The sequence below is a fragment of the Passer montanus genome, unplaced genomic scaffold (genome assembly GCF_014805655.1).
Source record: "Passer montanus isolate IOZ18808 unplaced genomic scaffold, ASM1480565v1 scaffold38, whole genome shotgun sequence".
NCBI classification, from domain to species: Eukaryota; Metazoa; Chordata; class Aves; order Passeriformes; family Passeridae; genus Passer; species Passer montanus.
In genome coordinates, this window is record NW_024368596.1 from 7,044,896 (window position 1) to 7,059,324 (window position 14,429).

At 41.6% G+C, this 14,429-nt stretch overlaps 1 protein-coding gene across 10 annotated transcripts in view; it reads left to right on the forward strand.

Annotated features, from left to right (window-relative positions):
* Window positions 1–352: 352 nt before the first annotated feature.
* Window positions 353–14,429, forward strand: part of KIAA1210 (KIAA1210 ortholog) — a 58,643-nt gene continuing 44,566 nt past the window's right edge. For 4 of the 10 annotated variants that reach the window (XM_039717303.1, XM_039717309.1, XM_039717310.1 and 1 more), the window contains exons 1-4: window positions 353–578; window positions 11,914–12,017; window positions 13,453–13,613; window positions 13,977–14,337. In XM_039717303.1, the coding sequence (XP_039573237.1) occupies window positions 14,276–14,337 (62 nt within the window). In that variant the 5' untranslated portion in view covers window positions 353–578; window positions 11,914–12,017; window positions 13,453–13,613; window positions 13,977–14,275. Of the gene's footprint in view, window positions 597–11,913; window positions 12,018–13,452; window positions 13,638–13,976; window positions 14,338–14,429 lie in introns of all 10 variants that reach the window. The other 6 variants (XM_039717306.1, XM_039717307.1, XM_039717304.1 and 3 more) reach the window with 6 other exon arrangements.

Below are 14,429 nucleotides of genomic sequence, written 5' to 3' on the forward strand. Positions count from 1 at the left end.
GCTTGTGTGTGTGCGTTTGTGTGCGTGTGTGTGCGTGTTTGTGTGTGTGTGCGTGTGTGTGCGTGCTTGTGTGTGTGCGTTTGTGTGCGTGTGTGTGCGTGTTTGTGTGTGTGTGTGTGTGTTTGTGTGTTTGCGTGTGCGTGTGCGTGTGTGTGTGCCCCCGCGGAGCGCGGAGGTGGGGCCGGTGCCGTGCCCGGTGCCCGGTGCTGTGCCCGTGCCCGTTGCCATGACCGGTGCCCGGTGCCATGCCCGTGCCCGGTGCCGTGCCCGTGCCCGGTGCCGTGCCCAGTGTCGTGCCCGTGCCCGGTGCCCGGTGCCGCGCTCGGTGCCCGGTTCCCGGTGCCCGCGGGGCGGGGCCGCCGGGGCGGGCGGAGCCCCGGGGGGCGGCGGCGCTGGGATAACCCCGGCGGCTGCGGCCGGCGGAGCTCGCCGCGGGACGCTCGTGCTTCCAATGCTGTATTCTCGGCTCCCTACGGCTGCGAGCGCAAGGCAGGCGGGCTGCATGGGCATCCTCATCCCGGACGTACAGACCTGCAGTCTTCCAGTGTCGGACCTCTGCGTTTTGTGCTCCAAATCAGGTTTTTAACCTATGTTAGGTAGCTGCTTGTTAATATGAGCTGGTCTTTGTTTTGTCTCTTAGATCGTTAGTAGAATTGCTGGAATTGGTGGCCGTCTCCCAGGTGTGAGGTTTTAGCAGATTCTCTGGGAGAATCCCTGTGATCTCAGAGCTTCTGTGCAGGAGTGACGTGAGAGAAGCAGCAGGGTCTTGTAAAGGGTCAGATCCATAAAGTGTCGTAGAATGAAAAGAGATTGTGTCATTTCTTTCATGATTATTTTGCTGGTACACTTAATTGCTTGATCTTAGCAAACAGCTGTAAGCAGGAATAAAGCCTTAATCACATAGCAACTTTGATGAATTTTCTGTGATAACTGCCCTTGTACAAGTCAGAGTGGCTTGTGTTAGTTAGGGCAAATGCTTTCACCCAGGTGATGAACTGCAGACAGACTAAGTGCAGAAAATATCTGAGAACCCCACCAAACCACCTGCAGTCTTCTTCATTTTCTAGTTTAACTCCTCTCTTGAAAATGCCATTCAAAGTGATTCTTTTCCCTCGTGCTGTCCTTTCACCCCATCCTGTGGAGAGCTGTCTGAGTGGACTTCTCTGCCTAGAGCTATGTACTGAGCAGAGTCCTCTGATGCACGTTTGGATGGGCTCTTACTCATTTCAGACCTGCTGCTGGAGAATTTGAGTTAGCTTAGTACACACACATTCTGATCCACCTGGGATTACAGGCACTGTGGATCTTTTGCACTTCATGCTGTCTGGTACCTGACAGAAACTGAAAGCAGTTACAGGTAACTTGAAGTGTACTGTTTGAAACCTTTAAAACAGAAAGGCAAGCTTGGTGGCCTTATCTTGTATTAACAGCTTCATGAATGTGAGTTTTCTATTTCTTTTTCTCTCACACAATATAATAGATGATAATTAGGACTCCAATACCTTAGTAAGATAGGAAATGCAAATATATATTTATCTTGCTGCTGTACAACAAATACAATGAAAGCTTAATCCAGCATGGCATAAATTTTTGCACTGCTTGCTCAATTGGTTGTTTCTAGTTTGGACCTCTAGCTCTATAATACATGGACCAGTACATTGCTAATGCTTCAGGCCACTTCCTGAAGAATATTGTACCAGAAAATTTATATTGATTTAGTGAAATTGCTCATCTCTTTCCAAAGTATGTCAGTAGCTGACTTATCATAAATAGATGACTTATCAAGATGAACCCACTACATAAAAGCAGCTACACTTCTCCAGACTGAGCTCCTATTTAGTCACAAGGAAATGCAGCCCTATCACACAGCAGTGTGAGGTTTGCAAGGATTCCACAGCTGCCCAGTCCAATGCAGAACTTTGGTCCGTGTCTGCAAAATTAAAACTCACTATAGTATAAGAAAGTGCAAAGCGCTTCTCACCTTGGAGTTGACCTGACTTGGCTCAAGTTTAGAATATCTTTAGATATTTAGGGGATTTATTTATATATATATATAAGTTTTTCTAATATGCAAACCCAAATTACTTGGATGTTATATGAACAAAAAATAAATCCCTCCATTTTTTTCAGATCACTGTGAGCTTTTCTATATAAGCTGTTTGCTTATGATTCTGTCAAAGATTTGATGGAAGTTTTCAGAAAATGAAATGTTACAGATTCCTGTGACCACAGAGATGGAGACATGCTTAATGCAGATTTGATGATTCAAAACTCTCTGTCCTTTGGAACCCACAGTACAGGATGTTTGCCTGTATTCAGACATTTGGGAAGTAGATCCCCTTTTAGACTTCTTTTTAGTTTTTCTGGGAGCAATTAAGTGCAGACAATTATCAAAAGTTAAATTTTATCACTTAACAAGCTTTCCTGGCACTGGTTTCTCTTTCAAAGTTAATATTTTTTCCACTTGTAATGGTTCTTAGTTTGTTGGTCAGTGAATTTACTTCAGACAAATGCACAGCTATGTTTTCTTTCTCCAGAAGATGATGTCTGGCAGTCAAAGAAGAAACAAGAAGTTGTACTTGGTCCAAAGGCTTGCTCAATACAGGCCCATTTATTTAAATTCTAAATACATTTATTTAGAAACCAGTGGGTACTTAGAATATTTCACAAGAAAGCAGTAGCTGCAAGTGCAAATACTGGAATCTTGCATAAGCATTAATAAAAGGGCTAAGATGTTGCTCAGTTTTGAACAGCTGTGAAAATGGGTACTCAGGGGACACAATAATTTGTGTGTGTGAGTCTGATACATTTAATACAAACAAACACATCTTTACTTGTTCCTGCTTAATATCTGCTAAAATCCTCTGCAACTTTGACCAGAATGTTTCCTGTGTCTGATACTGCTGAAGTGTGTTAGGCATTCATGCATAGGTATTTATGGATTTATATGAAGTCTCTCTATATATAAATGAAAAGGAAGTACACATGGTGTATATTAAACTGGGGAGCTGATTTTTTCTTTTTCCTGCTGAGGATTTTCAGTAATCCTTATGTTTGTGCTGTGGACAGTGTGCGTGGTGTGGTTGGTCTCAATATCTTTAGTTATGTAACATAAACATCAAGCTGGGCTGTAAGTCAAACAGGGGACAAAGCAGTGTGACTGCAGCCTCTGTGGCACATCAGTCTGCAAGCTGACTGCTGTGATCTGAAGAGCTGAATTTAGTGGAAAGGCTGTCATTGATCTGAATCACTCTGGATATGGCCCAAACTCAGGAATCAGTGGCTTGCTTTTATTGGAGTGGCACCAGCATCATGTTGAGTCATGTGTGCACAGGTACACAGACATTCTTTTAAAGTTTAAAAGGAGTGCCAATGCCACAAGCAGAGTGCCAATGCCACAAGCAGAGATGCCATTTGTATTTCATCATTTTCTTCCAAGTGAATTCAAACACATTGCATGAGATTTTGGTACTTGACACCGAGTTTAGTGGAAAGGGCAGTTCTCATCATTCCCTCAGATGAGTTTCTATGCCAGTTCTTCTAAGTTCAATCTATTTTGTAGTTTAAACATAAATAGATTTCTCTGCATTTGGAATGGTTTATCTCTGTACCTTCAGCTGACAGCTTCTCTGTGTAATGGGAAGGAGTGCTACATGTTAGAACTTGAAACCACTTCTTTTGTCAAGCAGCAGACACTCGCTGATGTTATTAACAAGGATTGTTTCAACTGCTGCTCATCCCTGACTCCTGCTGACTGTTGCAGTTCTCCCCCAAACTCTGTAAGATCTCATCAGGTCATAGCTCACACAGCCAAGTGATCATGCAAGGCTCTGAACAATATTCTGAGTAACCAAAACTGCAGCAAAACTGCCAAAATACACACTCAGTCACAAAGCTTGAAAGCAGGATCTTTAATGATTCAGAAACTCAAAATGAAGAGCACCAAATATTATTTGCAATATACCCATTTGTTTAAGCTGTCTCATAGTTTAGCTGCTTCAGGAATGCTGAATTTGGGGTGGCTGCACTATTCTAAGCTCTTAAAACTGCAGGAAGTAATGAGGATATTACTTCTTGAAACTGCTGCTTAAAAGCCTGTGGGGGGAAATGGAGCTTAGTGTGCATACTGATTTTACTTACAACTTTGACACCTCTTTGGGGCTAACCTCAGCAAAATGGCATGCCAAGGAATCACACAGCCCATCCTGTCATTTCACTGCCATTCTTTTCATCTGCTGTTCCACTCATTTTTCTTTCTGCTGAACATGCATTTCTTGGAATTAACTGATATTTGCCCATAAAAAAGGCTGCCATCATTCATAGGAGTCTGCTAAATATTATTGGTACAATTTGCAGCAAATCACATTATATTGCCTTGTGGTCAAGTGTGTCCTTTCTTTTCTCCCAGTTAATGCTTCATGAGACCATTTTTGTATACCACTAGGTTAAGTGGGAAGGGTATTTGCCAGCAAACAGAGAGTTAATGCTGCTGGATTTGGCTGGTACTTTGCCAGCCTTTGCTCTTTTGAATGCCAAGACATTTTTGGTGACTTTTCTTTTCTTTTTAAAAGATGTGTAGCTTAGTAGAGTTGAGCTGCAGCCCTTACCAGGCAATATGGGGATATTTATGTCTCCCAAACTGAGCTTTTCTCACAGTTCTTCACTCACTGCACATGGCTGCAGCCAGGTAACACAGATCTAAGGCTCTTCCTCACAATGCCAGGATGAATTTTATCCCATTGTTCAAGAAGCTATTTGTATTTTCCTAAGCTCTGGTAATGACAGGAGGGGGAATTTTGGAGGAGATGCATTCTCTGATCCTGTTGCCTCTCCAAGAGTGTCAGGATTTCTGAGCTCTCCTGAATTTACCCTGTTTTGTTTTTATATGATAATGATAATGATTTCATTATCTCAAGAGGAGGAAGTGAAAGGACAAGTGAAGAAAACAGGCTCTGTGGTTTGCTTGAAATGATCCAAGAGTTTCTCTCTAAATTTAAACTATAGACCCATAGTACAACTTCCCAGAAACCTGTTAGGAGCAGGGACTGTTTATGAATGGTGCTTGGATTTTCTTGCTTTTTCAATCTGTATGTTATGCTTGAGTCTGCCTTCAAATGATTTAACATGTCATAGGGAACTTCTGGATTTATTTAATTGACTCTCTAAATCTGAATTTAAAAAGGCAGAGATGTTAACACAGTGTTATAGAGATTGAGGCATAGAAAACCTCCTGTGCATTAACAAACTAAACTTTGCTGGGGAGGCCATTTCAGAATTGCCTTATGTACAACAGTAATGAAAGGTTTTGCAAAACCTTTTGTTCTTTGTTTGTAGATAGATTAAGAAACACCTTATTTACAGATGTATAAGCTTTAATTAAAAAAATAATTTTGTACTTTGAAAGAGACATAGCATGCAGCACATCAAAGTAAATTTCAAAACCACAATGCCACCTGTTTGTGGGCACTTAAGGGTTCAAGAGCTGTGCAATGAACAGAACATGGGAATGTTTATACACCTGTTGTTAACTACCAGAATGTACTTCTCTGAGAATTTTTTAATGCTTATTTATTTTTTAGTCTATCATCTGTACATTAACACTATGTTGCTACTCAAGATTATATGCTGACTGAGGAGGGAATTTAATGAGTTGAACTCCAAAAGTTGTGGGTTCTGCAATAATTAAAAGTGGTATCTTATTGTATAAGGAAATACATTAAAATGTTAAGGTTCTTGCAATAAATCAGCTTAAAGCAAGAAATCTGAGCCAAAGACTATAATTTATCTCAGTTCTTGCCTTAGTTGATTGTCAAGTTTCTGGGCTATGCAAAAGGTTTTCTATTATCTTTTTAATTCATATCAATGTAAAATCATGTTAAGCAGAGGAAAGAGGAAAGAAATGAGCAAACCAGCCATAATTATTGTGATGAGTCTGAAGAAACTTTGTTATATCATTATTACCACAACTTTTGTGGATTGGATAGAGGGAAAAAATAAATACAAGCAATTTACTTGCTCTGATTCTGAGAATCACATTTCTTCTGCCCTATTGGTCCTCAAACTATGGCCGTTGCATCTTCTCTTCATTTGTAGTTTTAAGAGGGTTAAAAATTGTGTAGGGTGTGACTTAGATTTTATTGTACCCTATATTACTCAGCATCAGCACAATCACGAGTCCTCATTCCTGCAAAAGAAACATCTTGCAGATTTTGAACAGGTTTTCATTTTGATGGAATGGGTGTTACATTTGTGTGGTGTATGGGGCTCTTCAGAGATAAGATATTTGCTGGTTTTGTAGCTAATTCTGATCAAAATAAAAGCTTAATCATGTCATCATTAATACCATTTTAACTGGTGACCAGTAGTAATTCTGCAACAGTCAGGGGCATGTCCTTTAGATGGTTTTGACTAACATCCCTTTGTATTTAGCAACTACATGGTAAGAAAACTTTGCACAGCCAAGAAAAATATCTGAAAGTCTTATTATTGTTTAGCATTTGTACATGGTTGTATTTGCCTTTCTGAAAAATGAAATCTCTCTCATCTGTGGTGAGAAGATATTACAATATCAGTTTTGCAATCAGGAAATCACTGCAAATCCACCTTGTTAAGTTAGCTCATCAATCTTCAGTGGCTTTTAAATCCCATCTAGTCTTATGTACATTAAATATAATCAGTCCTCAAATGAAGGAGGGCTTGCTCAGTATTCCCATGACCAAAAGGGAGCTTTCAGAGAGCAGAAGAAGCAGAGTTAATCTTTAGGCTTCACAGTAGCTTATCTGCAGGCGTATATAGAGTCCCTTGAGGACTAAATCAGCACCATGCCAGGAAGAATCAGTTATATTGGCCAATATATTATATATATTGGCCTCTGTGTTGTGTCCAAAGCAACTGCTTCATGAGAGAGGCTGAGTTGGTGTTCTTGGGTGGGTGTTGATAAAATCTGCAGAAGGGGTAGGTGACTTTTCAGCTCTGTGGTGCATGGTGACAACTGCTCCACTTTCTGTTTGGACCTGCAATGTTGGCTGCTCAATGTTTCCACCCAATACCTGGGTGGAAAAATCCACTTAGCAGCAAGGATGGTTTAACACCTGATGCCAATAGCAGTGGATCTCAAGTGTGTTCTGTTTAAAGATTAGCTATAGGGGCTGGAGTGGTGAGGCTGAGAGTGGCATTTATCCTGGGAAAGCTGAAGATATTCCCTGAACTCCATGGTAAAGCAGAAAGATACTACTACAATGAATTTAAGTTTGACATGTCTCTTAACTGCAGCATTTTTGGCTACCAGTGCTCTGGGATGATAGACACATCCATCAGCTCAGCAAATAGCTAAAGTGTGTGCCAGGCTCTGTGGCTGGAAGAATCAAGCAGAGATTCAGTTTAAACATGTGATGATGTGACTTAGTGACACAGAACTGTAGTTTATTCAAGAGTTTTAGGTAAAATTCTTCTGCAATTAGTTTATTTCCTGCCTCTGGGCATATATTAGATATTTTCCCTTCTCACTACTGTGGGGACAGTGCCAGCATATTTAAAAGACAATTGAGAGCACTCTGGGATATTTAAAGATTGCCAGAACTTGTCTGGGTAATGTGTTGGGCTGCTGTGTGAGAACTCTGATGTGCTATGTGTCTACTCTGGTGAAATTGAGGTATTTTTTATTATGTGATGATTTTAAAACTCTCAACACGTGGGGCCAAATCATGTTGTGCAGTCACTGATTTCTAATTTAACTCAGCATTTTGATGCCAGTGTTCCTGTATGAGTTCCCATGGCTGAAGGCTGGCTAGTGAACATAAGTTATCTTGGATATTTATAGTGTGCCTATTCTTGTAGGGCCTTTCTGGCTGTCCTTATTGAGCAAGGAAGGATGGGGAAAGGCTCTAAAACACAGTTTCAGTCACCAGGAACTTTTGAGGTCAGTTGCAGTTTATGGAATCTGGAGCAGTCACTGAATTACTCGTCCTCAGTTCTCCCCACTGTATCTGCAACATGGACTAATACATTCTGTACAGAGGGCACAGGTCTGAGATCTCACAGATATCGAGTAGTAGGAATAAATTTATTGCTACTCAATATTTTCACTTATTTTGCTGATTGAGGAATGAACCAGGTACTGTATTCATGGCTTTTATGGAGAGGAAAGGTAACAGAGAAAATGTTACCATTGCACACTCATTTGAGTTAAATGTCAAGAGTAGGCAGTTCTGAGCTTTATTTTTCTGTTTATTTCCCCTTGGAGAAACAAAGCCTGCAGGCAGGACATTCTGGGCCTTCCCTGCCTTTCTCTGAAGGTTAATGGTCACCTTATCTTTAGCCTTGTGTTTGCAGGCACTGGAGTCAGACAGCCTTTTCCCCAGGGCTGTGCTTCCTGCTTTCCTGTGTTATTGCTGAGATGGTATCAGAGATGACCTTCGCTTCTGAAGTCTCATTGCAGTTGCAGCTGGAATCCAGGATGTGGATGGTTTTAGGAATATTATTCCAGATGTGTGAGTCCCTGGTTCTCCTCTTGCTCATACCTGTACAAACAAATCAGAAGCGAGTCTGTGAGGAGGTGGGCCCACATTAGTGTTAGACTAATATACATGGGAAGTCATTAAGCCTGATTGCTCTCACAGCACAGGCATTAGTGGCAGCTCTGGTCTGATCTGTCTCCAAGGGAAATTGGCCAGAGTGTCTGAAGGACATTAACTGGATCTATCCCTAGAGGGGAATTTGGGAAGAATGGTGTGTAGAAAACTCAATTCATTATTCACATCTCCTCAGGATATTTGTTTAGCCTCAGTAACTGTTACCTCTGCTGTTCACACTCAGAGCAGGCACTGCTCCATGTGCCTGTGGCTACACACTGTGTTCTCACATTTCCTTCCAGATGGTCTCGTGTGTTGGTGCCTGCCTGGACACCGAGAAGGAAAAGTTGTGTTGTTAGAACTTAATATTCTCTAACATGGTATTTTCTTAAGTCAGAATGTGCAGAAATAGAGCTCCTTTGTTCAACTTCTGCACCAACCCCACCAGGACAAAAGAACCACAGTTTCCCAGTATATAAAATATTGACCATGCTAGTATTTTCACAGGAAATACCAACTCTTCCACTGTGTCAAAAATAATCTGTTTTTCATTCAGATTATTTAAAATCTTAGATTTTAGATTTATGGCCCTGGATAAAAAAAGCAGAGATGTGAGAGGTCTGGTCTGTGTATACAGGGACGCTGTTACTTATCTAAAAATAAATTGCATATTTATATGCAAATAAATGCTTGTAGATTGTAAAATGTCAAACAGTTCTATCTCTGGATCTGTATTATTTATTAGACAATTGGTATTTTCTGTCACTGAAGCCTGAGGTTACATCTGTGATCCTGTTGCAAATCAAGGGGAAATTACCTTTTTAATGACACATGGCCTGACCTTCATCTCCAGTTAATCCAGGAAGAGTTCACATTTGGCTGGGGGGACATAAAGGATGGATTTAGAGTGTCAGTATTTTTCTGGCCGTATTTTAGAATTCAGTAATCACTGGATACCCCATACCAAAGTTTTTCTTCACTTCTTCCTCAGGGGAGAAGACTGTGTTTGTGATAAACTGCAAGAAAAAATGAATTACCAAAATTACCAAACACTGGAATCAAAGAGATTATATTATTGCCATGGTCTTTGAAATATTTTTATTATTGAGGGAGATTGCAGGAAGTCCTTCTAACAGGGAATGGCAACAACAAAAATCCCCCAAATCCCACGTGATATACAAAATGTGAAAACACACATAATTAGAGCAGAATAGAGTAATTAGACTCCAGAGCAAGTATCATGGCAAATTCTTCTGGCATGAAGAATTTCTTCATACATATATAAATAAATGCATGAATAAAAAGCTGAAATAGTGCATGTTTAGATACCTCTGACTACACTCTCTACATTCAGTTTCAGAGATAGGCTTTGACCCTCATTTTCCTCATAATATTAATCACAGATGGATGTACAAACTCTGCATGGCAGAAATCCTCTTATCTCCACCTCTTTGTTGTCTGCAGACTCCTGTGTTTGTAACCCTGCTTGTTTAAAGCTCTGATAGTGCAGCTTTTAGCAGTGAGATGTGTTTAGTTGTTTCTCTAGAACTGGAGAGTTTTCACAGAAAATTTCCAAGCCTGGCCAATTTGCCAGCCTGTAAATTTCACTTGTAGGAAAGCTGAATCCTTTTCTTTAGCCAAGTGTTTCTTGAGAGCCCCATTTGTGTTGGCACACTGTTGCAAGGTGTTGCTAGGGGTACAAATGGAACGTGCTTGTAAGGAACACGCAGAATCTTCATGCCATAAAATTCAAGTGGCTCAAGGATCAGTATTTGATGGCTCACCCTATCACAATGTGACATTTACCTTGCTAAGAAGTCAGTTCAGAGACATCAAAATATACTGGAAATCTGAAATGCTACAGTCCATCACTTTGGTGTAGGAGTTTTACTCCTACCTCGAAATTTTAGTGAAATGCTCAAATGAAACTTTTGTCCCTTTCTGAAAATAAATTTTAAAAAGTGTAAACCAAACCTCCTGCTTAAACACAGTTTGTGAGACGTGTGATTTCCTATCTTTGTGTCATCTGGTCCCTTGCTGCTGCTGTGTGCCCTGCAGCCATGCAAGCTTTGGATGAGCAAAATGTGGAGTGTTTGCAGACAGGGAGCTGGGAAGGGTTTGCCCTTGGAGATCAGTGGCAAGAGGCTGCAAGAAGCACAGCAGCTCTGCTGGACATGGAACACGTTCAGGATTGCTGGTTGTGTGTGTAGCTCCTTGTACCTCAGCTCTCAGGCTGTTGGCACGTACCCTGGGTATTTGTAATATTTGTGTATTTGTCTGTTTGAGTTTCCTCCATTGCATTAGTAGTTGCTGTTGGTTACTTAAGTTGAAGAGGCCTTTGTGCAATGACTCAAGTGTCAGTGCATGTGAAACAAATAGCTTGATGATTTTAGGAGCTGTGTTTTGGTGCAAGGATTTCTCAATGGTTGACTGGCTGGACCTTGCTCAGTCTTGCCTCCCTTGTTCCCTTTGGATAAATTAAGAAACAGGTTGGGAAGTTTACCAGGTGCTGGGAACTGTGGGAGGGCAGGTTGCCCTGGGACTGCTTGTTCTCCCTGCAGGGGAAGCAAGGCTGATCTGGATGTGCAGTGATTTGGATGTCCAGTGATCTCAATGTGCAGTGATGTGGATGTGCAGTGATGTGGATGTGCAGAGATTTGGACATACAGTAATCTGGATGTGCTGTGATTTGGATGTGCAGTGATTTGGATGTGCAGGGGGCTGGTGCAATATTGGGCTATTGAGGGAAAGCCATGACAGTGCGTTTGAAGAAAGCCAGATTTTCAAATGAAAGTAGGCCTAGACTGGGCTATTTCAATCAAGCCAAGCCACAAACTTTAGAGGAAATCCAGATCTGATTGAAATTCCATGTGTTTAAACTTGCTGTCTTCCCTATCTTTGAAGAACCATCTTTACTCTGCTGAAGTCTGTGGTTATTTGGTGCTTGTCTGCCTCCCAGCTGAAAACAGCTTCAATTAATTAATTGGCAGTAGAGCAGCCCCTTCACTTCAGCACTTGACAAGTGAGGAGCAAATGTCAGAGCAGTGATGTCTGGCTGTCAGAGCAGGTACAGCCCATACCTGCTGGCTTGCACTGATTTGCCTGTGGACACAGAGCTGTGATGTTTATCAATATCTAAGATTTCAGGGCTGTACCCACAACACTCAGTGTGTAGCTATTTGAAGCTGTACTGGTGATAAAGAGGCAGAGGAGTGAATAATAAATCTAGCATGGTGTGCCTTGGAGGGTGATATGAAGATAGAGAATCAAAAAGTATTAAATCCTGAGGTGGGATAATTATTTTTAATGACTGTTTACTACTCTGTGCTTCTTGGAAAGTAAGGGGGTTTTGAGATGGTGCAAATTGTGTTGCTAGCTGCTGGTTGCTGAGAACAGGATGATGTTTGACCTAAGTGGAAGCCAACAGATGAAGTTTTGCATGTTCAGGTAAGTAACTTCAAGACAAAAATGCATGGAAGAAAAGAACAATATTGAAAGGAAGCATATTCTGAAGGCAAGCCATCTGAGGAGGTTTGGATACAGGAAATCTGCTTTATGTTAGCAAAAATGCTGATTTTTTTAAGCTTCCAGGCTGTGTTCTATGCCAGTTAAAGTGATGAAATTCTTCCAAAGTCATCAGGCTTACACCCTTCCAGTAGCTTTAGGGACTGTGCCTTCCCACTGGAAGGCCATTTGATCTTTCTTGATTTTAAAAATAAATGTGAATTTCTCATGAGGTCTCCTTCATTTCTTACCGTAGTATAAATGTTTCTGTTGGCAGCATTTTTCTGAAGAAAAGGCCAAGCAGATTTCAGATGCAATCCTACATCCAAGGTTTTGTGCATTAAGCCAGTCAGAATGTTTCTCCAGTAATCTCCAGGAATTCCTTCCTGGTGGTGGTTGCCCAATAACTGAGGCCTTGATTTTGCATTTTTTTCCCTATGGGCTTTGTCAGATGGATGGAGATTAATGCTCTCTAGTGATCTTTTTTTCTGCTGGGATTAAGATTTCAGCGTGAAGCCATCGTGACAAGTGCGGTAATTCCCAGCAGTGAAACTTGTTCCAGTCAAACTTCCACTAGTGCCACTGTATTTTTGCTGCTTTGTCTTTTCCCAAGAGACAGAAAATGTGTTATATCTGCTTGAGCTCAGCTTTGATCTGCAAATGCACTCTGTGGATGGCATTGAAGTTGGCTGCTTGTAGAGGCTTTTGCTTTCCAGCTAAGTGGGAAACCAGACTGGAGTGTGATTTGTTTCCTGTTTGTGATGGCCCTTGCACTTGTTGTCATCTGATATTTGCGTGACAGCTTTCCTTTGTGTAGGGGCCTTTATAGAATATTGAGAAATGGAGTTGTCCATTCACAGATGTCAAACTTTTGCACTGTTAGAAAACTGCTAAAGCTGAGCCACTTGTGGGGCTCCTCACCAGAGGTCCATTTCCCAAACTACATGTGTCTCTCATGAGAAAGGTATTTAAATAAAGCATTTTTTCCAAGTGTTCAAAAAGGACTTCTCCACTGTAAATGTGGTATTTCTACTAAATGTCTTTAAGAAACTCATATAAAAATACTTAATAAAACTCCCTCCTACTGGCTTGCCAGACCCAAGTATTCAAACACTATGTACCAGCTGAGAAATACAAATAAATGTGGTTTTCTTCTGATCTTCTAGGAATGACTGTAAATCTTTGCTTTAGTATTATGAGAGTTATGAACCTCCTACTTTGAAATATCCATGCAATTTTTAATTAGGAGCTGATATTCTTAGCAGGCCATGTGACTGCAGGAGCAGGCTCAGGCTGTGGCACTGGCTGCTGCTGCTCCCTCCCTGTGTGCAGGCAGCACCAGCAATGTCTTGGCTTTTCTCTGCTTTTACCTCAACAGAGGCCATTGATAGCCAAGCTGCAAATTCATTTCCATATGAATTTAATGCAGTGTAATGGCAGAAATGTGTACAGCTACATTGTCCCCAGGACTTGGGTCACCCCTGTGAAAGAGGCTCCTTGAGGTTTGTGTTCCCCAGCATTTACCTGTCTCCACACCCAGTGAGTGCCTCCTTAGCTGTGACAGTGAGTAACAACTGTTGGTAAATTGGCAGAGGTCATCACCAGGCAGTAATTCTGCCACATGGGTGTGCTGGCTAATTTAAACTCTAGGGCTTTTCGCCTGACCTTGCAATATTGCAGGGATGCAGTTGTTTGAGTTATTTTCCTGTTAATGTGCAGAATAGCTTGTTAGAATAGATTGTGATTTACAGTGAATTGGGATAATGCCTGTTCTGAGAGATCCTGTGCACCTTTTGTGCTGGAGAACAACTACAGCTTTTAGTCATTATTTCAAAGATGTTGCAAGTATTTTCTGTAGCTTTCCTCTGTCTAAAAAATAACAATAACAATTAATCTCCTCAGGGCTTCTTCACATCCTAATTATAACCGAGCCTCTCATTAGTCCCACGGGGAGACGGAATCAAACGCCATATGGCATTTCACACTTTGGATGCTGTGCGTACCAATGGCTGGAAGGAGACAGGAAAAGGGGGAGTTAACAATTCATATCCATTTATGGAGCAGGCACAGCCCTCCTTGGAGCCGGTTCAGCAGAGCCCGAGTGCCTCACACCAGGAACTTTATCTGGCCAGGGGTTGCCGGGGCGCGAGTGGGGAGCGCTGCACGGGATCCCCCTGGCATCCCCACGCTGGGGTGAATCAATGCACACACGCCTCCCTGGGAGCACCATGGCTGGCTTCTACGGCTGCCTGAAAAGTAAAAAGTAAGTGCCATGCTGAGCCCTCCCCTTCCCAAAGGGAGCTGAGATAGTGGGTACTCTGAAATTCTGTCTTTGTTGTGTTGCAGCTGCAGCGT